The sequence below is a fragment of the Aquarana catesbeiana genome, linkage group LG03 (genome assembly GCF_042186555.1).
Source record: "Aquarana catesbeiana isolate 2022-GZ linkage group LG03, ASM4218655v1, whole genome shotgun sequence".
Lineage (NCBI taxonomy): Eukaryota > Metazoa > Chordata > Amphibia > Anura > Ranidae > Aquarana > Aquarana catesbeiana.
The window spans coordinates 60574667-60601372 of NC_133326.1; the positions used below are offsets into that span (position 1 = coordinate 60574667).

The following is a 26706-nucleotide window of genomic DNA, read 5'->3' on the forward strand; positions in this document are numbered from 1 at the left end:
AGCCTAGTCATCTCCACCCTTCAAGAATTCGGATGGCTCCTAAATCTGGAGAAGAGCCATCTAGAGCCAACACAATCACTTGTGTTTCTAGGGGCTCACTTCAATACGTTGGCAGGCACGATCTCCCTTCCAGAAGAGAAGATTGGAGTAATTCGAGACAGAATCGTCTCACCTTTCCACTCTCCAATGTTTGAAAATGATCAACACAATGACAGCCACTATTCCCATGGTGAAGTGGGCACAATGGCACACGGCCCTTCCAAAAAGGGTTCCTACATCAATGGAATTATTCCAGCAAAAACCAGCGCATATACCTTACTCCAACCATTAAAGTATCTCTCCTTTGGTGGCTTCAAGGGAAAAATTGCCATTCAATCACCCCCATCACATGGGTCACGATAACCTCAGATGCCAGCAATCGGGGCTGGGGCGCACATTGCCTGACGGAAGTGGCTCAGGGCAGATGGAATTCCCCTTCTCTGGGGATTGTCTCCAACATACTCGAACTGAGGGCCACCTTTCAGGCATGCCTGTCATTTCGCTATCTAATAATGAACTCATCAGTAATGCTAAGGTTGGACAATACAACTGCGGTGGCCTATGTAAGGAAGCAGGGCGGAACTCGCAGCTGGTCCCTGCTTCAGGAGGTGGAGCCAATAATGAGCTGGGCTCAGAAAACTTTTCCAACATCTCTGCGGTCTACATTGTGGGTATTCAGAATGTACAGGCGGGCTTTCTTTCTCATGTTCAAATGAACGAGTGGTCTCTCAACATAGAGGTGTTCGAATGGCTCCTGGCCCTGGGATTGTCTCCAGAGGTAGACCTGTTTGCTTCCCCATGCAATTACAAGATGACCAAATACTATTCAAGGTTTCGAGACCCTCAGGTGTATGGGATAGATGCTCTCACGGACCAGTGGAGGTTTCAAAAAAGCCTATGCCTTCCCTCCGGTACCGGTAATACTTAAATTTCTCTTGAGGCTCGGAACAGAGAAGGTGGAGATCATAGCGGTAATTCCTTTCTGGCCCAACATGCCTTGGTTCCCTCTTTTAACACTCCTCAGTTATTGAGACCCAATTCCCCTACCTCTCAGACCGGATCTACTATCTCAAGGCACAACTCTACACCCTTGTCCATCCTACCTACACCTCAGGGTTTGGTTTTTGAGAGGGGAAAGCTCCAAGCCCTAGGCTGCCCGGAAGAAGCCATTCTTCTGAATGCCAGAAGAAAAAGCACTAATAGAGTATATGAACGGATATGGTCCAGGTTTACTGATCACATGTCTTCCAGATCAAATCCTTGTGACCCGCCAGCAGTCCAAGACATCCTGAGTTTTCTGCAAACAGGGCTTGACCTGTCTCTGGCAGTAAGCTTCTTACGGGTGCAAGTATCAGCCATCTTGGCCTTCACAGGAGTTTCATGGGCAAATCATTCCCTTGTCCGGCAGTTCTTCAAGGATGCTATCAGGATTAGGCCTCAGAGGAAGCCAAGGTTTCCCAAATGGGATCTCCCTCTTGTTCTGGATTTTCTCTCCAATCTCGGATCAGATCCTGACAAACCTCTTTCAGCAAAAGATCTCACACTCAAGACTACTTTCCTGGTAGCTGTGACTTCAGCCAAAAGGGTTTCTGAAATTAGTAATTTAGGTTCGGAGGAGCCTTTTCTAACTTTTTTTTCCTAATAGAGCAGAGTTAATTCCCATGTTGGGGTCAAACCCTAAAGTGACCTCAGTCTTCCATGAAAATCAAGAGATTGTGCTTCCCACTTTCAGGTCAACGGAAAATCAGGTTGTTCATCCTCTTGATGTGGGCCACACTCTGAAGCAGTACCTAGAGTTCATGGCTCCCTTCAGACAATCAGAGTTTCTTTTTATCTTCCTTCATGGTAAAAACAAAGGGATGCGGGCTTCGGTTAGGACCATCTCTGCTTGGATTGTACAGACCATTCAAAGGGCTTACAGAGCAAAGGGCTTGGCTCCTCCCGAGGTGGTGACCGCTCATTAGACTTGGAGTATCTCGACCTTCTTGGCAGCTTCTCGGCATGTCGCTCCCAATATCATCTCTAGAGCGGCCTCCTGGTCTTCTATTAACACATTTGTTGCTCACTACTGTGTTGAACCAGCTGCCTTGTCATCTATTAGTTTTGGTTTACAAGTGTTGTCGGTTGACAATGTTATATAAATTTTTGGTTTCTTTGCTCAACATTTTGCCCACCTAGGTGTGTATGGCGAGTTATTTCCCACACGTTGCTGCCATGGAGCCTGTCAGGAAAACAGAAAATTTCCTATCAAATACTTACTGTAATTTTCCTTTCCTGATGGACTCCATGGCAGCAGGAGTTCCCTCCCAAATGTCTGGAGTAGGCTAGTTACGGAACATGGATAGCAGCCTAGAGCAAAGAATTATGGGAGAGGTGTCCTATAGGGTAGTTATTGAGGCGGGGCTAAGCCACGTGTTGCTGCCATGGAGTCTATCAGGAAATAAAAATTACGGTAAGTATTTGATAGGAAATTTTCAGGTTTTTTTTGTGAGTTTGGGCGGTTTTTTAACTGCCTTTAAACTCTCCTCTGTTATCCTATGTGTCCATGCACACATGGACATTTTTAGCAGTTTACCAGCAGGGGAGTTTTCAGGGCTGTTGTCTGAGCACCCTAAAATCGCGTTCAAGAGCTGTTCTTCTGACCACAAAAAAACACGCATAAACTCTAGGCACATTTAGCACTTTAGTGTTTTTTGTTTATTTCAGTAGCCAGAATAAATCAAATTCTGCCTAATGAATTACATAAATATCTAAACTCCAAACTCTGTTAAACTCACCTAAACTGTTTAGAAAAAATCCAGCTTAGGTGAGTTTATAATGCTGATTATCTCCTGTCAGAATAAACCGCATTTAATGAAAACCAGTGTGCATGAGGCCTAAGTGTGTGCGTTACCATTTGTATTGGTCTCCCATACTGTGTATATCCCTTTAGCGACAGAATAATAATCACAAAGGATACAAATGTAATGCAATGGGTTTAAATTCAAGAAGGCTGTGCAGAATTCTTTTTTCATGCAAGAGTAAATATTCAGGTAGCTGGTAGTGATTTTTATCTTCTTTCTTTTTTAGAAATCTAGTTTTGTTCTTTTTACAGTCAGTATTATTCTATATGGATTTGTGCCCACCTATAGATCACTATACCCCTTCAGTGTCCATATGTTTACTTTCTTCTTTTATACAGTGTTGGTGTATCTGTGCATTTTTTTTTATTTGAAATTCGTGTATTTTTGCTATGTACTTTTTTTTTTTTTTTCATTTTATTGACTCATCCTGCAGTTAATCTAATAAGAGTTAATATGTTTATTGCCTGACCAAAAGCAGTACACTTTTCATATTGTTTCAGTCCAATACATTTTGAACTTGTGCAGTACATACAGTTGGCATATAATGCAGTTATGCTTCATGCTTGCAGATTGAAAGACCCTTCATGGCAAGGATTACGGTCTTTGAAACATAATGGCACAATTAATTGTAGAGATGAAAGCTTGAATCATAGTAGGAATATATCTGATCTCAGAGTCCAGCTGTGACGTCAAAGTAAAGGCTTCAGATTTACTCTGTAACAGAAAAGCTTCTTGCTGTGCTAGGAATATAAACCAAATCAAAGAGAACATCGGTGGATGTTTGAGTAGCTAGTCTTTGTTGCAGATAATTGCAGCATAATTTGACTGTTGGCTTTCAGTTAGTCAGGAGAAACTGCTTGTCTGTATTTCATTCTGAAATTTAGATGTAACAGACACAGCTAAGTATTTGTCTAAAGTTTTTTTTTTTTTTTTGTTTTTTGTTTTTTTTATATTTTCTCGTGGGCCAAATAGTTCTGGTACTTTCATATTTATTTAACCACTGCAGCCGTAGAAGGTTTTACCCCCTTAATGACCAGGCCTTTTTTTGCGATACGGCAGTGGGTTACTTTAACTGACAGTTGCACAGATGTGCGCCGCTGTATCCAAATAATATGTATGTCTCTTTTTTTTTTTTTTTTTTTTTTCCCACAAATAGAGCTTTCTTTTGGTCGTATTTGATCGCCTCTGCAGTTTTTATTTTTTGCGCTATAAACAACAATAACAAAAAAGAGCAACAATTTTGAAAAATATATAAATATATTTAATATATATATAATTTTATATAATAAAAATGTTAGTTATCTGGTTCTTGTGGGGTTTTTTTTTTTTTGGCTTTTGTACTTTCAGTTGCTAACCTAGAACAAGTATGTACAAACCTTCTACATGCTTGTTCTGGCTCATTGAAAATATTAAAGCCAAAAACAACCAGATCATTGGCATTTGATCATGGCAGACTTGGAAATTAATCTTGAATGCCTTGGGTTAAAATGACAAGTCTTGAAGGACTCTCTATTATTGAAAATAATTAAAATGCAAATGGTTTTTCATCTACACGTGTGTGTCTGTGTGTGTCTGTGTGTGTCTGTGTGTGTCTGTGTACCTTTTTTTTTTTTTCTTGAAAGATTCCACTCTAAGAATAACACCCCTACATGTGCTGTATAAACAAAGGGACCTCATCTGTGCGTAGCTGTACACTGGGTTGCCCAAAAAGCTTTGCAGGTCCTTTTTTCTACTTGTGCACGGAGGCTTGTTACTATACTCGCCTTCAGTATAACATTGGGGACATAGTGTGCTCAAAATAGCACCTTATCCAATTAGAACATTTAAAGCAAAAGAAAAATAACTCCAAAACAAGAGTCGCCACACAACCTCCATAAAATGTCAAAAGTTCATTTACATCATTGCGAGTTAAAAAAAAAAAAAAAATATATATATATATATATATATATATATATATATATATATATATATATATATATATATATATATATATATATATATATATATATATATATATATATATATATATATATATATATATATATATATTAAAATCAAGAGACCTATTGATAATCCCTAAACTGGAGCACCAGCCCTGCTTGGCCTTAACACTAAAGACTAGAAAATACAAATATAGACCAGATTATAACCTCGTATAGCAAGTGGCCAAATTGTAGGACCATGATCATAGGTCTCAATGCATTACGTTGCTTCATCCAGGAAACCCTGATAAAAAGGATAAATTACAGTTAGTACGTTGATTATGCACATGATGTATGTGCACGTAAGCAGGCTATTTACGTATAGTCAAAAAACATTGAAATACAGAGGTTGCTTACTCACAAATATGACCATAGTATTGTGTGTAGGGATCATTTCAAATCACCCCAGATCAGGACAAAGTGGGCTGTGGGCAGCAATATAAAGCCTATCTGAAGCGACCAAAACCTATTAGATTTTAAATAAGCCCCTTGAAATCATATACATAAAATATGGGGTTGATCTAAAGAAAAATCAAAAATAATTAAAAATACAAAAAAATGGGGGAAGATGAAAGGGTGCAGTCACTGAATGGACTCAGGAGGGGAGGTATGTGCATAACTTAGAGTTGTATAGTAAATAGGGAAACCCTGTGTTCCAAGATATTGGTCTTAGTTGATGCATGCAGTTTTTTACAGTAGTTACTACAGGGGGTGGAAGGAGGGTATCCAAAAAACAGCCTTAAGAAGGAGTAATAAAGGTATAAAACAGGTCCCCAACCAAACGCCGGAACGAGTGAGCTAACACTGTCTCCCTTGCTGGTGCCTATAAGTATGTTTAAAGATGAATGCCATCATAAGGCTTGTCCCCGCACCCGCCACACCGAAAATACGGTTCTATACTCTCCATAAAGCGGACCTTCAGTCATTTTTTTTTCAATTTTCCATCTATTAAATGTTCTGCCCTTGTTTTAACTTTTGGATAGTAAAACATTTTTTTTTTCTGCCAGTAATACATTATACAGCCCACTTGCTCTTTCTTGTTTGGTATAAAGCCATGCACAGCTCTCGCTCTTGTGAAAATTTTCCAGGAAGGGAGGGGGGATGAGTCCTAAGAGGGCCAATGAGAGCTGCAGGGCTGGAGGTGTGCCCCTGTGTCTCTGTGTATATCCAGGAAGTAAGCAGGCAGCGGCTTCAGCTGTCTACAGTTAAAATGGTTGCAGTCAGACTCAGTGGAGGGATATTTCTGCAGCATATTTGGCAAGTACAGAATCACAGTATATATAAAATAATATGCAAAGTGGTTGGAGGGAAGCTTCAGAATGGCAAAGATTTTTTTATGACAAATTATGTGAGCAGGCTGCAGTTCCTCTAACTTCAGTGATGTGCTATTCACCATCATCCTCGTCGGGTGCTGACAGCTTTAGCTAGTCCTTTTTCTGGGTTCCAATCTTTGACCGTTTTGATTGGCTGGGCTGGGCCGCTTCATTTTTAGGAGTTTTTCAACTCCTAAAAATTAGTGCAAATGGGCTTAAAGAGAAGAAAGTGAAAGTCCACCCTAATACTTAACTTCTCCCCTGCAAACATTAATGTGAGCCAAGTTCAGCCTTATGCCTCAAAATAAAAAGAAATCCCAGTTTTTCTACCTTCATTTTGCAGTATACAGTGCTGTACATTACTTCAGTTCTACTTCCTTTTGAGTCTAAAAGTAGCCAGTGGATGTGGTTACTGAAAGCTAGTGACATCACTTCCAGGGAGGGACCCTGTTCCTGTGTAGCCAGTGGGCATATACAGGATGGAAGGAGCTGATCATAGGTTCCTGCCCAGTGTTCTCTCAGTAAGGATGCATTGTATAATTCCAATTCATACGAAAATTTAAGAAATAAAAAAAGACCCATCCACACAGGACACGGGGGGCTGGGAGGTGCAGTGTACAAATACAGTATTGCTGGGCTTTGAATAAAGACTACCACAGGAGAAGGGAGCTGGACAGGGGGGGGGACTGTCAGTGTAGCTGGAAGTGCTCTGGGTCTCGGCTCACAGTCTACAATGATCACTATACACTAAAAGAACAGTACAGACAACCACACTAGGCTGTTTCCACTAGTATGACTTGTCATGCGCCTTTGGACACAGTCGCCTCACAAGTCACAGCTCATTGATTTCAATGGCACCCGTTCCAATCTATGCGACTTTGAAAATCAGCGACTTTGAAAAGGTACCTGCAATGCTTTAATGCGACTTTGATCCAGAGAGTTTAATGTTGGATCAAAGTCACACTCTAAATTGCGCAACTTTGGGGTTGCAATAATGGAAACGTACACTAGACTTTGGACACACAAAGTCGCGTGACAAGTCACAGCCCATTGATTTTAGTGGTACCCGTTCCCATCTATGCGACTTTGAAAATCAGCAAATTTGAAAAGGTACCTGCACTACTTTGCTGCAACTTTTGATGTGACTTTGATCCAGAGAGTGTAAAGTTGGATCAAAGCTGCACTCAGTCACATTAAAGTCACACTCCAAAGTCGCACTCTAGCCTTAGGCTTCGTTTCCACTAATGCGACTCCAAAGCTGTGCAATTTAGAGTGCAGCTTTGATCCAACTTTACACTGGATCAGTTGCACCAAAGTAGTGCAGGCACCTTTTTCAAAGTCGCTTAGATGGGAACGTTTGCCATTGAAGTCAACGGGCTGTAACTTGTGAGGCGACTGTGTCCAAAGTCGCATGACAAGTTGCACTAATGGAAACTGAGCCTTAAACTCCTTACTCACATGTAATGAGCAATAGAAATCAATCTGTATCCTTCCAAACTTTCAAAAATGTACCTTTTGTACTTTTATTTCTGTCATATTTCTTCTCCAGCTCCCTCCGCCATTCACAGCAGCTGGGTGTGTGCCACACTGTGCCCCATCACAGTGCCATGCGGAAACAACCATTTGGTTCTACACTGTAGAAAACTCTCTCTCGCCTCTCTCGTCTCTGATCCACATTCTAAAAGCGCAACCATAGGCAGTAGCCCCTCCAGTATATGTTTCTTCCGGCCAGACAGGAACTTCAAACAAATTTTGTTATTTTTGTCTGGCCCATCGTTCTAGGTGGCAGGGGCCTCCCGGCGGCCATATCCCTTCAACAGGGGCAGTACTCCTGGAGTTTGGGCCATACGTAGACCAGGCAAGACCGCTGTCTGGATGAATGTAAAGGACTCCCTCTCCCTGGTGTTGTGTAGCCTCAGTGTAGGTACCTGTGGGATGTGGAGGTGGCCCAGTGGAGCCCGTCCAGGAAGGTAGTGTGGCATCAGCTGGCTTGTTCACCCCGCATCTCCTCAAACGGCTGCAGGGGGGAGAAACCTCTCCCTCATTCAGTGAAGCTCGTGGGCCGCGCAGGTGTTGCGGACTAATGCGCTTGCGGCAGGAAATGATGCAGCCGCCGCTGGAAATGCATTTCCGACAGCCATCTTGGTACACCCAAATGTGGGGGAGAAAGAGAGCTGTTTGAAGATCAGGACTGCAGTCAGGAGGGGAATGCATACACTCTATCCTGGATGGCGGCGCCAGATCCACAGCGCTGCCCCGGATCCTCCACACCACCTTAAATAAAATAAGAAGATGGTGCCGGTAGGACTTCCAGAATGTGGCAGCATGGAGGAACCAGGGGCCATGGAAAGCAGGTCTGGAGGCGCCATCACTAGAATCCGGCCCTAGGGTAAGAAAATAGGGGGCACGGGGAAGCTCCTGTTTCTTTTCTTAACCTCCTGTGGTGGGGCACAGGGGGTTTTGCAGGGGCCTGTGGTGTTTTTTTTTTTTTTTTTCTTTTCTTTTTGCTTCGTGGACAAGTGTCTCACTTTACAGGATAGGCTCCGGTGGTGGATACTTAAAATTCTTAGACTAGAAATAGAATGTTATCCACCGGGTGTTGCATATATGGTACATGCTTCAGTGGAAGTAATGTGGGGGGGTCTGTCCTCTGATTTATTTCAGGACAAAGTCCGTGAGCCGAAAGACAGCAAGGCAGAGGCACCCAGAAAAAGGTGCCCAGTGTGCACCAAGAAAATGCCTTCCAGTTGGAAGAAGAATGCATGCCAAGATTGTATCGATAATCTCATCAACAGGGAAACGGGGCCTGTTCTCAAAGCTTTCGGGATTCAATGAAAAGAGGAATGAAACAGACTTTACAGTCTAAGCCAACAGCCCCTGTTCACGCACTGGTAACACAGGATCAGGGGCTACTGGAGGAATTGGAAGAGAGCTCAGAGTCAGCCTCAGATTCCGAGGGAAGGGGAGCTCAAGGCTCATAAGCCAAGCAAAACCCAGAGATTTCTGTTTCCTTCAGAGGAGACAGAGGAATTATTGAAAGCTATATAAGATACCCTAGAGCTAGAAGAGCCAGAAAACAAAGAATTGTCGGTACATGACCTTTTTATACACAGGCCTTCAATCCAAACAGACCAGAACCTTTCCGGTTCATGCGTTTTTTAAAGAAACCGTGCTCAAAGATTGGAAAGATCCAGAAAAAAAGTCTTCTTTACTAAAAAAAAAAAAAATCAAGACGATTCCCCTTCAAGGAAGAAGATGCGAATCTGTGGGAAAAGTGTCCCAGGTTAGACACTTCCCTTTCAAAAGTCTCAAAAAGATCAGAGCTTTCATTTGAAGATGCATGTTCCCTAAAAGAGCTGATGGATAGGAAGGCTGAGGGATACGTAAAGAAAGCGTGGCAAGCCTGCTCCGTTTAAACCAGCCCTAGCCACTAGCGTGGCTAGTACCCTTGATTTGTGGCTAAAGCAGCTCCGCACTCTTCTGGAGTCAGACACTCCCAAAGAAGAGATTCTAGAGGCACTACCATCTCAAAGGTGGTGGCTTATATAGCTGATGCTTCCAAAGAATCAGTAAGGTTCTCGGCCAGGTCTACAGCCTTAATTAATGAGGCCAGGAGGGCTATCTGGCTGAAGTCCTGGGGAGGAGACAGTGTCAAAAACCAAGTTCTGTTCCCTCCTCTTCTCAGGAAATTTGCTCTTCGGTAAAGATTTAGAGTCTGTACTAGAAAGATCGGTCGATGGGAAAAAGATTTCCAGCCGGGACTCCCGTCCACTCTGTCCGACAGTGCTAGAGTGGACGGGAGTCCCAGCTGGAAATCTATAATTGGTCATGGTGACCATACAAGCCCGTTTTGACTCCTGTCGTAAGACAGAGGGCCAACGACGTCTGGTGAGTAGGGACCTATATCCCGTCTGTCTGTCTTTTACCTGTGGGAAGAAATGTGCCACACAACTTTTGAATATTGAGAAGTGTATGCAGTCAAGTTTACAGCTGTACCTGTTAGATCAGCTACACAGGAGTACGGATTGCATTGTTTGATACATGGACTATATTACAATCATTTTGTTTCAACTTTAATGTTTGTATCAGGCATAAGGGATTGTTTTGAATTTATATATTTTTATTTTATTTATTTTTAACAGTTTTTTCCACTATAATGACACAACCTGGTTATAGCAGTGGCAAACCTCCATCCCTGATATATGTTGAACGACAGAAAAGAAAAAGGAATGGGTCTTTGTGTGAGGCATGTCACTGTATGGATACCTTATTCATATTATTTATTGAATTGTTTATTACAGATCACGTATTGGAAAGTGTCAATCTGTGATAAAGGACACAATATAGTATGATATACTTGTATGAATATACAGTTATTATACAAAATAAAATACAACATGTTTGGCAGTACAGTTACATAGAAACACTCATCCATTCATAATGGTTCAACAAACATAAGCAATTGCTCATGGTGAGCCAAACTTGTCTGGGCATCAGTTTGATGTATACTCGATGCACGTTTCATGGCTCATGCGAATTATTAGGAGTAAAATGCTCCGAAAGTAAATCGGTGATCTCTATAAATATAGGATACCCTTTAAACTGAGAGCAAACTCTCAAAAAAAGGTCTATAACTTACAATGCGGCCCAGTAGTGACGCCCAGCCTCTACTCAAGGGAAGACAGGGGACAGGGATGACTATCTCCCCCGGGGGTGAGGTGAGGAATCCCGTCCAGACCAGAGACAGCAGCCAGGTGAAGACCAGTCCACACGGCTCTGCAAGGATATGGAGATGAAACCATGTGAAATGAATATACTATTAATGGAATGAACCTTTGCCTGTGAATGAGTGGAAGTGATGTATGGTGTGTAATTACTGCAGTGATATGGTGTGAACTGGCCAAGGGGACTAAAGCCAGGGAAAAAGTGTATACATATGCCCGCAAACAGATGAATCCAAAACCAAACCCACCATATGGTGGTGAATTGTGAAACTCGTGAACCCAAAAAGTGTTATGTGTAGTTATGAGTGAAACTCAATTACCTTGTGTATGATTCTATGGCCGTATGCATGCCTGGAATCCCGCTTGTGTGAATGGCCCATGTGAAATGCTCAGCTGGCCAGCCCGAGCAGCTTTTATCCCTAGTAAGGGGCGGGTCCTCACCGTCATGAGATTCCACCAATGAGGCGGGAAATGGCGACAAGCTTTGGCTCTGTCAACGGCATGCAAATCCGCCGTGGAACCCAGCAAGTCCCAGCTCCAACTAGATGGAAAGCGGGAATCTGCTCCATGCTCAGGCGTGTTATTGCACTGAGCAGGGCATCCAATCATGACGCTAGTGCATAGGAGGCAAGGCTAGTTGTATTGTATTCCATTATGTATTGTATTCCATACTGTCTGCACGTTGTCGTTTTATTTAGCAAGCGCTGTTAATCACAGAATTTATCCAGTGCTGTCTGTCACCTTACTATTCACTATGTGTAACAGCAGCTGCTCTCATTGCACTAATTTACTTCAGTCACTGAGGTGTGGTGCGGGTGTTTTTTATGTGCTAGCAGCATATATATATTTTTAGCCTAGGGAGTTTGGAAATATCAGGTAGCCTGCCTTTCCTTCAATGCGAGAGAGCTGAAAGCAGTTCAAAAGGCCCTAATAGCCTTTGTCCCGGCTCTGAGGGGAAGACGCGTACAAGTCTTTTCGGACAATGTTACCACTGTAAGCTATATCAACAAACTGGGAGGTACGAAAGTGGCAGGACTTCTGAGTATAGCAGAAAAAATCCTACAGTGGGCAGAAGCAAATTTGCTATCCCTATCTTGGATTCATTTGAAAGGGGGATTAAACTCTCTGGCGGATGCCCTAAGCAAGGAGACCTTGTCTCAAACAGAATGGTGTTTAAATCGAACAGTGTTAGAGCAGATCGTGAAGTGGGGGGGGGGGGGGCCCCCAGATAGACCTCTTCGCTACAAGAGAGAACAGACAAGTGGACCAATTTTTCGCCCTCCACAGAGACCACCTCAGTTTGGGCCTAGATGCCCTATCCCAACCCTGGGAAGCAAACCTGGTGTATGCATTTCCACAGTTTGCCCTCAGACCGAAAATCCTTCGGAAGATAAAATCCTCGAGGGCGAAGGTTCTAATTCTAATATCCTAATCGCTTCTTTCTAGCCAAGGAGGTCTTGGTTCTCAGGGCTACTAAAACTCAGCATCTCGGATCCTTGGCGACTGCCCTACGGGACAGACCTCATACATCAAGGGGCGGTGAATCATCCGGAGGTGAACTTTCTCTGGCAGCCTGGCTACTGAGAGGGAACTGTTAGAACAAAAAGGGTTATCGGCAAGTGTAATCAACACTATTCTTAGTAGCTGGAAACCATCCACTAACGCTATATACAATCAAATCTGGAAGAAGTTCAGGGCCTGGCGCATGCTCAACAGAGTTTCAGGAGCTATCATCCTGGCAGTCCTAGATTTCCTCCAAGCTGGAGCAGACTTGGATCTACCAGTCAGTACCCTCAAGGTACAGGTATTGGCACTATCTAGCTTTCTAAATCGGATGCTAATAGAAGAGCCCTTTAATCAAGAGAATCCTTACATAAGTCGTAAAAGGGCCCCCAAGTCAAGGTGGTTCCCTTCCTGGGACTTATCCACGGTGTTGCAAAGTCTTTGTAAAGTACCGTTCGAACCACTAGAGGATCTACCCATAAAGCTATTAACCTGTTGGTGGCACTGGTCTCTGCTAGAAGGGTTGGAGAAATCCAGGCCCTCTCAATGGCTGAACCCTTCTGCGTCATTTCACAAGACAAAATTACCCTCTGACCCTGCCTTTCTCCCCAAAGTACCTTCTAACTTCCATAGATCGGAAGAAATGGTAATCCTTTCCTTCATTTTGCAGAGACCCTAAAAATGATAGAGGCTGGACTCAATAAAATAGATGTCAGGAGATTATTATTATTATTCAGGATTTATATAGCGCCAACAGTTTACGCAGCGCTTTACAATATAAAAGGGAGACAATACAGTTATAATACAATAAAATACAAGGGGATTAAGAGGGCCCTGCTCAGAAGAGCTTACAATCTAATAGGGTGGAGATGCTTGATCGTTTACATTGAGCACACAAAGAAATGGCGATCCTCCACGAGCCTGTTTGCAGGTCCAAACAAAGGTAAAAAGGCATCTAAAAATACCATCGCAAGGTGGATGAAGTCGGCCATCACGGAAGCATACAAAACCGAATCCTTGACACCACCTTCAAAAATAAATGCTCATTCCACATGAGCGGTATCCACATCTTGGGCTGAAAAGGCCGGAGCGTCTCCCCTCCAGATATGCAAGGCTGCAACCTGGTCCAGGTTCCAGACTGTTGTAAAACATTACAGGCTGGATCTGCTTGCCAGTCAAGACCAGTCCTTTAGCAGAAAAGTGCTGCAGGCTGTTGTCCCACCCTGACTAGGTAGTCCTATTTTGTCCTCTCTGTAAGCCGTCTTGGAAGATGACTCGGAAAAACAGTGTTATTACCTGTTAACTCACTTTTTCCAGGAATCTTCCAGGAGGGCGTGAGTTCCCTCCCTATTTTATGTGGACTATGTAGACATAAATGAGGCTACGCTAATGAAAGTGTTTAATATTGATTGTTCTGAGCCTTCGGTTATTTGTTAATACTGAGGGACTACTGCCTATGGTTGCACTTTTATAATGTGGATCATGTGTTTCCTGTGCTAGGTGGAAGGAGCCTATCTTTCTGTAAGCCGTACTGGCAGATTCCTGAAAAAAGTGAGTTAAAGGGTTTGTAAACCCTCATTTTTTATGTTTTTTTTTTTTTTTTAAATACCAAACATCATACTTACCCCCACTGTGCAGTTCGTTTTGCACAGTGTGGCCCCGATCGTCGTCTTCTGGGGTCCCCTGGCTCTCACTGCTCCTCCTCGCATCCGTAAACTTTGCAAGCGCGCTCCCGAGTCCAGCATTTGCGTCTATAGACACAGAATGCCGGACTCTGCCTGCGTCATTGGATTTGGAGCCAATGGCTGCGCTGCTATCAATCTATCCAATCAAGAGCCGAAAACCCCGGGCAGAGAGCTAGAGTGCGTCTCCGCTGAGGGAACGAAGGGCTCAGGTGAGTAAAACGGGTAAGATGGCATGCATTAAGGTAAAAAAAACATGAGGGTTTACAACCCCTTTAACAGGTAATAACTCTGTTTTCAGGAAGTGAAAGACAGCTTAAGACAGATGAAGGGAGCTAGTGTTGGTGAAAATCAGGAAGAACCTGATTGTCTGGCTTTGAGAAGACTTTCTAAGCTAAACAATCAGCTAGCCAGAAAATGAATAATATCAAAGATAATGATATTTAACATACTATTAATAGGAAGCAAATCATTTTTGATTGGACTTCCACCTTAAGTAAAGGGGGAAAAAAATAGGAATACTTAAATTGTTGGCACTTACTAAAGTGGTTATTGTAAACTACATGTGTTTTTCTTTATAGTGGTGGCTACAGAAGAAGTGGTAACTGCTGAGTCTGTGGATGGTGCTATTCAGCAGGTTGTTAGCTCTGGCGGACAGCAAGTCATTACGATAGTGACGGATGGCATCCACCTTGGTAATCTTCAGTCTGGCCTTTCTTCCGCTGGCATAAATCAGCCAATTATTGTCACAATGCCAGATGGCCAACAGGGTAGGTTATCTATATAGAGTGCTTTTGCTATAGTATTTATGAAAGCTATGTTTACTCTATCATCCTATAGCATCCCAAAGAGAAAATAAGTATGGTAAGTGTGGTTTTCGCACCACATCACATTCCCATCATATCATTTTGTAAGTTAACATAAATGTAGTGAGTGCAGGTTCCAACTCCACAAATTATTGGCTAGCAATTTACTATTACACACACACACACACACACACACACTCTCCATTAGATTTTTGAAACTAGCCATATATTAGATTTTAGTTGTCTACATGTATGATATGAATATTGGATACCTTCTGCAACGGTAAGAGCACATTTGTAAAACTGTGAAGGCGGGTGTACAAATAGTGTAAACCTTTTATTATTATTCTTTTGTAGTGTTGACAGTACCAGCAACTGATATTGCAGAAGAAACTGTGATTAGTGAAGAGCCACCTTCTAAAAGACAGTGCATCGAAATCATTGAAAATCGTGTGGACTCTGCAGAGATAGAGGTATTATTAGCAGTCTGATACATGTGCAAAGTACCATAAAACTTTTTGCTGTGCTGAGATGTTAATTTATGAACTTGTAATAGGGTCTATGAAAATATAATACAGAGGACCTGATGTAGAGAAGTACACTATATTGGTTTGACAACATACCCTCTTCAATTGATCCTTTTCTAGTGATCATTTTTCACCTTTTTGCTTACTGCAAAATAATGTGGAGCAGTTTGTCATGGCATTGGAAATCCTTGATTGGCATAGTACATTCAAAATATACAGTTATCCTATTGTCATTGTCCCCTCCTCCCCAGATGCAGAGGAATTGTTTCTCTGCCCAAATTAAACTTGTCTGGCATACACTAAATATGGTAATTGTACTATGTGAACTCTGGAGCATTTTTTTCCCCCGAAAATGAATGTGTGTGTATGTAGAGCAAACTAGTCTGGCCATTCAATGGATTTTGTGGGCTTTCATGTAAGTGAATGCTCATGTTTAGTGCATTATATGTTCTTGATACCCGTTTTAATGCTTGATAATTTGTTCCTCTCTGTTGTGCAGTCTATGGAAGGAAGATACGTTATGAATATACAGTATCTCTGATTTTACCATATACATGATGTGAAAGTGTCTTCAGCTGTCAAAGGTGTGCGGTTCCTTCAAATTAAGAGCACTTATGGGTGTCACTTTCCAGTACTTCCACCGACTTTTATTGGATCGTTCTGTTTACCTGTCTTAGTCTTCCCATTTTTTTTACTGCAGTGCCTGCTAATTTATTGCAGTTTTAAATAAATCTAGAACACTCGCTTCCTAGTGTTTTGTTTTGAGGACTTCTCTATGCCACTCTGAAAGTAAATGGTGCAATTCTGTAAACTTTTTTTTTTTTTGTATGTAGTTCATTCAGCAAGGTCATCTAAATGTACTTTTATTCTTAATCAAGTGTACTGTACTCCTAAAATATATATATATATATATATATATATATATATATATATATATATATATATATATATATATATATTATAATATAAAATATAGGGTGGGAGTAACCCTCAGTACAAAACCTAGTTATGAAGATAGAGAAATATTGCTACCATTACCAAGATTGCATGAAAATACCTTGAGTGGTTGTGCAGGCTCAAGGTTTTTTTACCTTCATGCAGCAGACCCCCCCCCCAAATGCTTACCTGAGCCCCATCAGGATCCAGCAATGTGCACGAGAGCAGCGGCTTACCGAGGACTCTCCCTCGTTGGCTGAGACGGCAACGGAAGCCATTAGTTCCCGTTACGGTCAATCACAGACAGTGAGGTGAGGCAGAGCCACGCTCTGTGTCTGAATAGGCAGATAGGGCAACTGTTTGGGAGCAAGCCTGCTTGGGTGCCCCCCATAGCAAACTGCTTGCTATGGGGGGCAGGAGCACCAACAGGGGACATGAAAAGAGGAGGATCTGGGTGCAAAACCACTGCACAGGGCAGGGTAAGTATGACATGTTTGTTAAAAAAAAAAAACCCATAGTCATGTGCAGAAACTGAAAACACTATTAGGGCCCACACATAAATGAACAGCTGCCGCACAGAAAACTGCAGGGATTTACTGGGTGTCAGTTGTCTGTTTTGGCTGCGGCGAGCCAGCAGTAGGCAGCGGTGTGATGTTGGTCAGTGCATTAGACTTTCCCCCAATTTTCCCAAAACACCCCCCCACCCCCCCACCCCCCCAAATTTTGTTTTCTACTCCACATTATTTGCTGTGCATAAACGTGACACTTAATTTGTATCACTGTACAGCATAGCGGTGCACTTTATCACAGACCACTGCACCACAGCTCAGCTCTGGGCCTCATTGCAGTGTGAATAGGACACATAGAAAACAATTGTTTTCTGTGTGTCCTAGCAGTCGCTAGCCTTCTAACAGTGTGGAAAAATGCTGGTCACCACCCTATGGATGAAATTGCCCTTGCCACTATAAAACATGCATTCATAAATAAATCAAATGACTGTAGTGTAGTGATATCTCCCTCCCCTTCATTTCATCATCCTTTGTCAGAAGCTGCTGACTACCTTGAGATGACGAAGAGCTTTGGGCAGAGGTGGTGAAACTAGTATTTTCATTTTGTTTTTCATAGAGTGATGTGGATGTGAGTTCTGTTCCATTGGAGAAGCATATATACTGGATATATACTGGATGATTTTACCTTCATAACTTGCGGTTCTGCACTGAGGGTGCTGATATTTCAACCTTATTGAGTGAAAGTGGTGATATACTTAAAGATATTTATGTCTATAAAAATGTTGAAATATGTTTATTTTTCTATGATGTGAATAGACTCTTCATTTTATGTTTATTAGTCACACAATAAGTCAGTGTTTACAGAATGCTGTAAATAAAGTTGCACAGATGTTCTATTTTTTTATTTTTTAAGACACGAAATCTGATTACAAATAAACGTTTTTTACAGTAGAAATCGTCAGGTATTCCTTCCTTGAAGTTACTATATTACACTACTTTTTTGATTTATTTTTGTGTAATTCTGAATTATATCTTAAGAGGCATTCATTAGTGTTAGTATATTGGTAAAAACATGTTTGAGGATCAATCTGGGTTTAATGTTTTTTTTTCCATAATTTTTTTTTTCATGTTGATGAAAATTATTGTGCCTAACCTTTTGAGGAGCGAGGGCCACTTTTAGCGACTTGGTAACCGGTTGCAGGCCACAATGAGCATAGCGGGCAGATGACAGTTCTGTGTCCACTCTGCATATGTAGAACAGACACGGACACAGCCCGCTCTACCCTAAGGGCCCTCCCATCCACCCAGACGGAAGGAGAGGCCCTTCTGTTTTTTTTGATCGGTTTGGAGATAGGCAGGTGTAAATGGACACAAGTCCATTTACATCTGCCGCTCTATGGAGGTAAATGGAGAGTCCGTTTGGGTCCATCTGAAAAACAGACAGGCTGAGCCCGATCGGACCATAAGGGTTAAAGGGGCCTAAGGCTGCTTTCACACTAATGCACTGAGGTTTACCTGCACCTCAACTGACCTCAACCTTTACTTCCTCAGGATTCCTGCAAGTATCGCTGGCTGCTGCTGTTCCCCAGGCAGTATGGCAGGCTGGCTGTCCTCCAGGGCGGGTACTGCCGATGGGTAGTGTTGGCTGGTACTGCCGGCGGGTTCTGCTGGCTGGTACTGGTACTGCTGGTGGGTACTGCTGCCCTAGATCGTGGGTTCCCGAACCCACTATCCCTATGCATCAGTGTGACAGGAGCATGCCGATGCTTCCTGTCACAGGCAGAGTACATTTTACTCCTTCACACGCCTGTGAAGGAGCCGGCACTATACAGGAAGCATCGGCTCTGCTTCTTCTAGTGCCGGCTCTGTTCTTCACACTGATGCTCGGGGATGGTGTGTCGGGAACCCGTGATCTGGGCTTGCCGACCCGCCATCCCAGAACAGGACGTGGTGGGCCACATCAGAGGGTGCCACAAGCCACATGCGGTTGGGCACCCCTGGCCTAGATGTTCTCTGTCAGTGACACATCATTAATGCCTTTACAGTCTTTCTTCATATTAATGTGCTGAAGAGTTTTTTGGTTCCTGAGGTGCCATAACCATAAATATTGTATGACATCTTGAACATACCCGGACGTATACATTATCTGCCAATTTTTTATTTTTTTTTTTATTTTTCACGGAATACCAAAATGAACACTACTTCTTCCTTCTTAAAAACACCTTTGCAACCTCTTGCATGAAAACACTGGGTCTTTTGATACAATCGCATAATATATCTTCTAATACATTATTCATGGCAGCATCACTGTACAGCTTCTTTTTTGGCAGCTGGAAGCTGCTGTAGCAAAGCTAGACTCTACCCAGCAAGTAAAATGTGGATTACACAATGTTGGGTGATATTTATGTGTTGGCTTTCTTCTACCCCATTCAAACTAGACTACATACCACCCCACTTTGTTGCGACAGGTCTATCACAACATCCCTCTTTCACAACAATGTGGAGAAAATGTATTGGACATTTACTTCTGTCAACAGAATGAGGGACAATAGTTCATGAGTCAGTGCATGGTGTTCTAAAAAAATGTTTACTCAGAAATGAGTTCACTCTAAAAACACTTCAGTGTTTTACAAATGTTTGATATTTACGGCAGATTTCTGTTGTAGTAGAATAGGTAAAAAAAAACAAATTGTATGACAACACTGGGGTAAGCATTTTACCTAATTTTGTGTATGGCCGACCTTCCTACCTGTCTGGTATAGCGTTGTTTGTAGGACAGGAAGTTAGGGTAAATCTCTCTCTAATGGTGCCCAGTATAGAAGTAAAAATCTGACAAGGGTTCTAACCCTTCTCCATTTTATGCAAAACTAGAAAAAACATTTTGTTTGGCTTGACAAGCTTCAAAGGGGAACTTAACTCAAGAAGCTATGCCAAAAAGAACAGTCTTGCATTTACAGAAACCTTTGACACCATAAGGGCTCTTTCACATGGGGCAGATCAGTCATGATCCGCCCCATGAACACCCGCTTGCTCAGTGGGGATCACTACGCCGATCCCCGCTGAGCAGGAAGATGACAGGTCCATCGCTGCACGCTGTGCAGCGGTGGACCTGTCAGAGCGCCCCTCTCCCCTATGGGGGGATCGGATGATGACGGACCGTAGTGTCCGTCGTCACCCGATCCGATCTGAAAACGGATGGAAAAGTAGGTTTTTCCTCCGTTACACTTTTCGGATCGGAGCGGGTCGGATGTCAGCGGACATGTCACCGCTGACATCCGACGCTCCATAGGGATGAATGTATGTCCGTTTTTCATCCGAAAACGGAAGGATGAAAAACGGACATACGGATCGTCCGTGTGAAAGAGGCCTTAGTGTGGTTCAGGTATTTACTTACGGTTTCTTTTGTTGGTTGGTTTAGGAGGTGATGTGCATAATGCCTTATAGCCAAAGCTTTATAATAGAGCGGTACTAGTTGAATAAAATTCTGAACATAGTCGTTAAAATTAAAGTGTTACTAAAGGCAAATGTTTGTTTTTTTAAAAAAAAAATAAATGTTATACTCACCTGCTCTCTGCAGTGGGTATTGCACAGAGTGGCCCCGATCCTCCTCCAGTCCCTGGTGGCAATCTCGGCCCCTCCTTTTCTCTCCTTGGGACTGCCATAGGCAGCCGCTGGCTATGGGGAGAGGTAGTCCCAGCGCTCCTTACCTGTGTGTCCTTCGGAGCCACGCTCCATAGACTTACACAGCGGGACTTAGGCCCGCCCCCCACTTCCTCTTCAATGCATTTGATTGACAGCAGCAAGAGCCAATGGCTCCTGCTCGAATGCAGTGTAAAGAGGAAAAGAAGGTAGGGAAGGGGATGGCACAGGGACACTGAAAAACATTTTTTACCTTAATGCAAACAATGCATTAGGGTAAACATTTTTAGGTTTAGTAACACTTTAAATGTCCCTAAGGTAGCAGCAGTGCTGATGTACAGGGACCTTGTGTTGCCTTTTAAGTACCAGTTTTAGTGTCTAAATCCGTTTATCAGAAGCCCCATTGTACCTTTGCTGTATGCGAGTGTTACCCTAAATTTAGATTTAAGCTCCAGACCCAGACCCCCATTGCTAATTCTCGTCACTTATAAATTACCTGTCAGTGGGCAGTAGAGACTGTAGTACCGTATATACTCGAGTATAAGTCGTTCCGAGTATAAGTCGAGGCCCCTAATTTACCACAAAAAACTGGGAAAAATTTATTGACTCGAGTATAAGACGAGGGTGAGAAATGCAGAGGGTCAGCAATGCCCATCTGCAGCTGCCTGCCTCCCTGTGTCCTGTGCAGCCTACCTGTACCCTGTGCATGTGTCGTGTGTCCTGTACATGTGTGTCCTGTGTCCCTGTGTGCATGTGTCCTGTGTGAATGTGCAGCCTCCCTGTGGCGATCTCCATCCTCAAACGGCGGCTGGCGTGTGATGATAGTGTTCGGCAGCCATTCCACAGTTCAAAAGCCGCGCCTCCTCCTCGTCTGTGATAGGCTGACCGCTGACTGCCTATCACGGACATTCTCTCATTCTCATACCACGGACGAGGATGAGAGAATGTCCGTGATAGGCTGTACACTGACAGCTGTTCTGCCTATCACAGACGAGCAGGAGGCGCAGCTTTTGAATGTTGGAATAGCCGCCGAACACTATCATCACACGCTGGCCACCGTCTGCCTGTATGACACGCTGATCATGCAGACACTTTCAGCCCCAAAAAAAGGGCTGAAAAATTCGACTTATACTCGAGTATATACGGTATTTCATTTCTATCACTCTAGGCTGGGGCATGTAATCTCTCTTATGGCAGTTATGATCACATATGCAGCCCAGGACCCAAGGGAGCACCACAGTTGGGCGCTAAAACACACTTGATAACGGACATATTTAAGGCCAGCTCAAGTTATTTTATTCATTATGCGAAAAATACAAAATTCAAAACTGAAATCTGGTGAGATTATAAAGGCATTTGCACACAAAGGGGTTGTTTAAACTTTTTAATGGTTTTTAGGGACTAAGGTTATTCCTTTTTTCTTTTTTTTTTTTTTTTTTTCTTTTTTTTTTTTGCATATTTGCAAGGTGACCTCTGCATAGTCTTTAAATCTTTTGGATTATTTAGCACATTACAGATTAGTGTTGGCATATGCCTCAAATAACATGTCCTAATCTTCAATGCAGACTTTAGCCTCAGATGACATTTGCCTTGTATGCTAGTGCTTGTGTTTTGTCAAATATTCTATCAATAATACAGTTGTAATAATATGAAGGCATTTTCATCTAACTTTCATGCTGGCGACCTGCTTTTTCCTCTATAGGCTTTTCTTTTTTTTTTTTTTTTTTTTTTATTATAAACACTGCTTTTGTTTCTTTAACTTCTCTTTGATCTGATAGATTCCAGAAACTTCTGGTTCAGAAATCTATATTGTGAATACTCAAGAGTTCTCTCAGGTATTGCTATATATTAAGACTTTTTTATAGGTTTCTGAGAGACTCTCTAAATAATGGTTTTTATTCCATTGTGTGGGTTTTGTTTTTTTTATTTTCCTATTGGTAACAACCATGTTTTGCTACTGCCTGGCATTTTTTCATGCATGAAAATCGTGTGGTGTTTTTATTTATTTTAATCAGCCTGTTAACAGACCCCCCATGTTTTAATCACTGTATTCCTATTGTTGGTGGATGTATCTGCTGTTACATAATTTGGGCTGCAAACTTTTCTTTACTAATTCCTAAACTGGTAAACAATGATAGTGCTACTTATGATAAATATGTTCACTTTATTTTCTTACACGTGGCTAAATTTAGAAAAGATCTCGCTGACTTCTCAGGATATCAGAGGGATCTTGTGACTCTTTGAGGTTTGTTTTGTGTGGTAAGATGACTGAACGCACAGACCAGTACCTGTCATTAGCTGGTGTCTTTTGACCACATTTTACTATGCTGCAAAATATTTTTCAGTGAATTTTTAGCCAAATGTCATTTTGGGGCAAATTTATATGTCTGTTCAACAATGACATTCAAATCACATCTTTATTAGTCTGCAGCCTGGTCATAGCTTCCAATTTTTGTCTGTAGGCTAGGGAATGGTTGCCTGGTGTGCTGCATTTCATGCTTAGTTTTAGTTTTGTGCACAGCAGCTACAGATGGAAATCTCATCATGCAGAGTGGAGAGGGATTTGAATGCCTGTCAATTTTTATTGCTGCCCTTGGCCCCGCTAGGGAGATTCACCCTCTCTATTTGTCCTGTTTACCATTATCATTGAAAGTGAAAGTCCAAAATTTTGGGTTGTCCCCAGAAAAGTAATAGAGGGGAAATCTTCCAATGAAGACCTGGGGGTCCCCAATGAAATCCCTTAATTAGCAGGGATAGCCTCTTCCTTCCTGTTTGGATATGGGACAATGAGCGAAGGCAAATCTCCACAATGTGAGATGGCGAAAACATATCTGACGGGTTATGACCATCCATTGTTCTATCCAAAATGAATTTATTTTTTTTCCTATAGTTCTACTTTAAAAAGTTTTTAGTTTGGCTGTTCTTTTAGTATTGGGGAGCAGTGCTTTCTGTAAACTGAGACATGAGGACATGCAGATACTTCCAATAAACACTCTGATTGCATTTCCTAGAATTCTACATATTTATTCTTTACCTGTTTTGCATTTTTTTTTCTTTTTTTTTTTCTATTTGCCAGAGAACTCTCAGTGCTGTGTATTAGGTGCATACTATTCTTTATTGGAAAGTGGATCTGTTGTCTTTGTATCCAAAACACTAACCTAAGACTTTTCACACACAAGTTCTGTGCAACCGCTTTATTTTCTTGCAGTTGCTGGCATCGGAAATATATTGTAAAGGGCATTTATTTGTGGAGTACATTATAATGGTTCATTTTTGATAGTCATTCATATATATATATTTTTTTTCTTCTTTAACATAAAATATCCTATTCGGGCTTTGTGTGCTGTTGACCGGTCCACTTTACCAATACTTTAGCAGTTGTTGGGAAATTTCGGGCTGAGCATTTGATGTATTGCTTTAAAACCATACTTTTTTTTGTTTTTTTTTTAATTTAATTTTTTTTTTTTTTTTTTTATTACTTTGCAGGAAAGAGAATGTCTTCAGAAGCAACTTGATGACGCCAACCGAGAAGCCCAGAAATATCGCCAGCAGCTTCTTAGAAAAGAACAGGAGGCAGAGGCATACAGACAAAAGCTGGAAGCTATGACCAGGCTGCAGACTAATAAAGAAGTGGCTTAAACGTCATTGTTGAGCAGACTTCTTTTTTTTTTTTTTTTTTTGCCCCCAAAATGATAATGCAGACCTGTGTACTGTAACATGCCACAATTGGACCTTCAAATAAGTGTTCTGCAAGAGAACTGATCTTCATCGAGGACTTGTATCATACAAGTGCTGGTCTTAAAAGGTCAATCCTTGTGAAAAGTATTTAAATGAAATACTGTATATAGTTTTTTTTTTTTTTTTTTTTTCCCCTAACCGCAAAGAAGTTGATCTGATTTTTTTTTTTTTTTTTTTTTTTTTTTTTTTTTTTTTTTTTTTTCTGGAAGGATACAGAGATTCCTTTTGTGAGCAAATATGGCAAGATGTATGTAAGATAAGGGGTCCATGGAGTGCACCCCTTCTTCATCATACATTGCCTACAAATACTCAGATCTGCATTGCTTTCTACAAACAGATCAATGAGGCCTTTTTAAGGTTACCATTTCCTTGTGGAAATGTTTGTACAGCTTTTGTTTTTTTGCCTTTTATTTTAAACTTTTTTTTTTCTACTAAGCAAAATGTTTTATATGTTAAAATTTGAAACTGCAGGTAGACTTACATGTATATGAAGCTAAAATATTTTTTAAAAGACTTTTGTACATATTATACTGCATGTGGCTTTTCCCTTTTTTTTTTTTTTTTTTTTCATTCCCACCTTTGCACATATCAAATTTTTTGGTTTCTTTCAGAATGTATGATTCTCTTTACATAGATAACCTATATTTGGGAAAAATAGCACTATAGGTTTTGCTGTTGATGGCATACTCCTTTTTTCCCATACCTAACTCTGTGAATAACAGATGGAGTCCTTGGAAAAAATGGACCTTTGCTTTGCTATTTGCTTAGTCATACATTCTTTAGTATTTTTTTCCCCCCATTTACTAGCACATCTGTTCTATGCACAAACTACAAACCAAATTTTATCAAGCCTTCAAAATTTTCAAGACTTCATTCCAAGAAACTGGAGTGGTAAATCGAATAACTGATATATTGTTTAACAGAAAGTAAACTGTAACCGTACAATATAATTATCTTTCTGTTAAACCTAAAAATTGAATCATTGCTTTTATTTCCCAATATTCTGGATTGTTCTACTATTCTTATTTTGCTTTGGCGATTGCATAACATCAGAAAAACATAACCATACATTTTGCTGATGGGCAAACCTGGAACAGATCTTTCTTGCATGGTGCAGCAGGCTGTCTCTTGGGCAGGCGAACACTCATGTATGGAGTACGGGGTGTCTGTTGTATGCTTAAATAGACCAAATATGTAAAAAGAAAGGTAATCTCTCAGGAAATTCAGAGATCTGCCGCTATTTTGCATTAAATAATCAAGATGTTTTTATATATAATTGTTTACAGAAATACACCATTCAATTGTTTATAGCTCAGTTTTCATTATGTCTAAGAGAATTATTAAAGAACTCCAGTATAAGGGATTCTCATGTATTTGCTAGTTGTGTGCTTGTTATTGTTTTTACACCAATACCTTAAAAATGAAGCAGATGGTTATAACAAGAGCAGATTTGATGATCTTCTGTGCATTTTACAATAAAGGAAACCTGCTTATTTCAGCTGGCCTCTTTCTTAAAATGCTTGTTGGCTGGCGATTTGTGGTTTCAGTTCTTTCAGTCACAGATGATGAATAAGCGTGCAGAAAGTGAAACCAATAGAATAATGTATCTTTATGTCAGAATGAAGACTCATAGTACTGAAACCATTGATTGGCACGGCAGTCGGGCATTTTGTCTTTTTGGAAGCAAAGGTTAGCAGTGGCAGGCCACATATTCTCTTTTTACTGATTACCTTTAAAAAAACATTTCAAGATAAGTAAAAAAATAAATACAGTGCTTTTTACTGCTGTACAACTCCATGTTTTGGGGGTTTTTCACCCTTTTAGGCCTCATGCACACTGGACGTTTTTTCAGCAGCTGTTTTTGGTTTCAGACGGTTTTTTCTACAGTCAATAAACCCCCCATCATGTTATCCTATGTGTCCATGCACACACAGGCTGTTATCAGCAGTTTTTGGCTGGGGTGTTTTCCCATTTACGTCTTTCAGGACAGCACCATAGAGAGGACAGCACCATAGAGAGAGACCCTGGCTCCTCCCCTTCTGAGGAAACACCGCCTTCAACTTTTAGCTTTAAATCTCACCGCTCCCCCCCGGCCCCTCAGTTCAGGTGTTTCCTCCGGTGGGGAGACATCGCAAGGGACCAGGGCTAAACAGCCAGGGAGGCTGAAGCTAATTGCAGGCTGAGCAGAGGGGGGTGATCGGGCTCTCTCTCTCTCTGTCTCTCTCCTGCTCACTTTATTTTAAAGGCTGCAGTCTAAAGGGCGAGTGTGGCTGGGTACCTTAGAAGACTGCACATCACGTTCCTCCAGCTTCTCTTAGTGAAGCAGTAAGCCGGAGGGGGCCGTTTTCTTTGTGCCTAGCAGTGGCATAGGCGGAGGCACAGGAGACCGCCCTGCACTTGCAGCCAGCGTGGGAGCTCTGAGCGCTGGGTCGGAGGGCGGGTGACGTCATTTCCGACAGAGGTCA

General features: G+C 41.8%; 1 protein-coding gene across 8 annotated transcripts in view; it reads left to right on the forward strand.

Annotated features, from left to right (window-relative positions):
- The window catches only part of GABPB1 (GA binding protein transcription factor subunit beta 1), a 108326-nt gene extending 82712 nt beyond the window's left edge, over positions 1–25614 (forward strand). For 4 of the 8 annotated variants that reach the window (XM_073618586.1, XM_073618587.1, XM_073618589.1 and 1 more), the window contains 5 exons: positions 13905–13955; positions 14668–14856; positions 15250–15365; positions 22282–22338; positions 23990–25614. In XM_073618586.1, the coding sequence (XP_073474687.1) occupies positions 13905–13955; positions 14668–14856; positions 15250–15365; positions 22282–22338; positions 23990–24142 (566 nt within the window). In that variant the 3' untranslated portion in view covers positions 24143–25614. Of the gene's footprint in view, positions 1–13904; positions 13956–14667; positions 14857–15249; positions 15366–17480; positions 17746–22281; positions 22339–23989 lie in introns of those variants that run through there. The other 4 variants (XM_073618593.1, XM_073618590.1, XM_073618591.1 and 1 more) reach the window with 4 other exon arrangements.
- The last annotated feature ends 1092 nt before the right edge of the window (positions 25615–26706 follow it).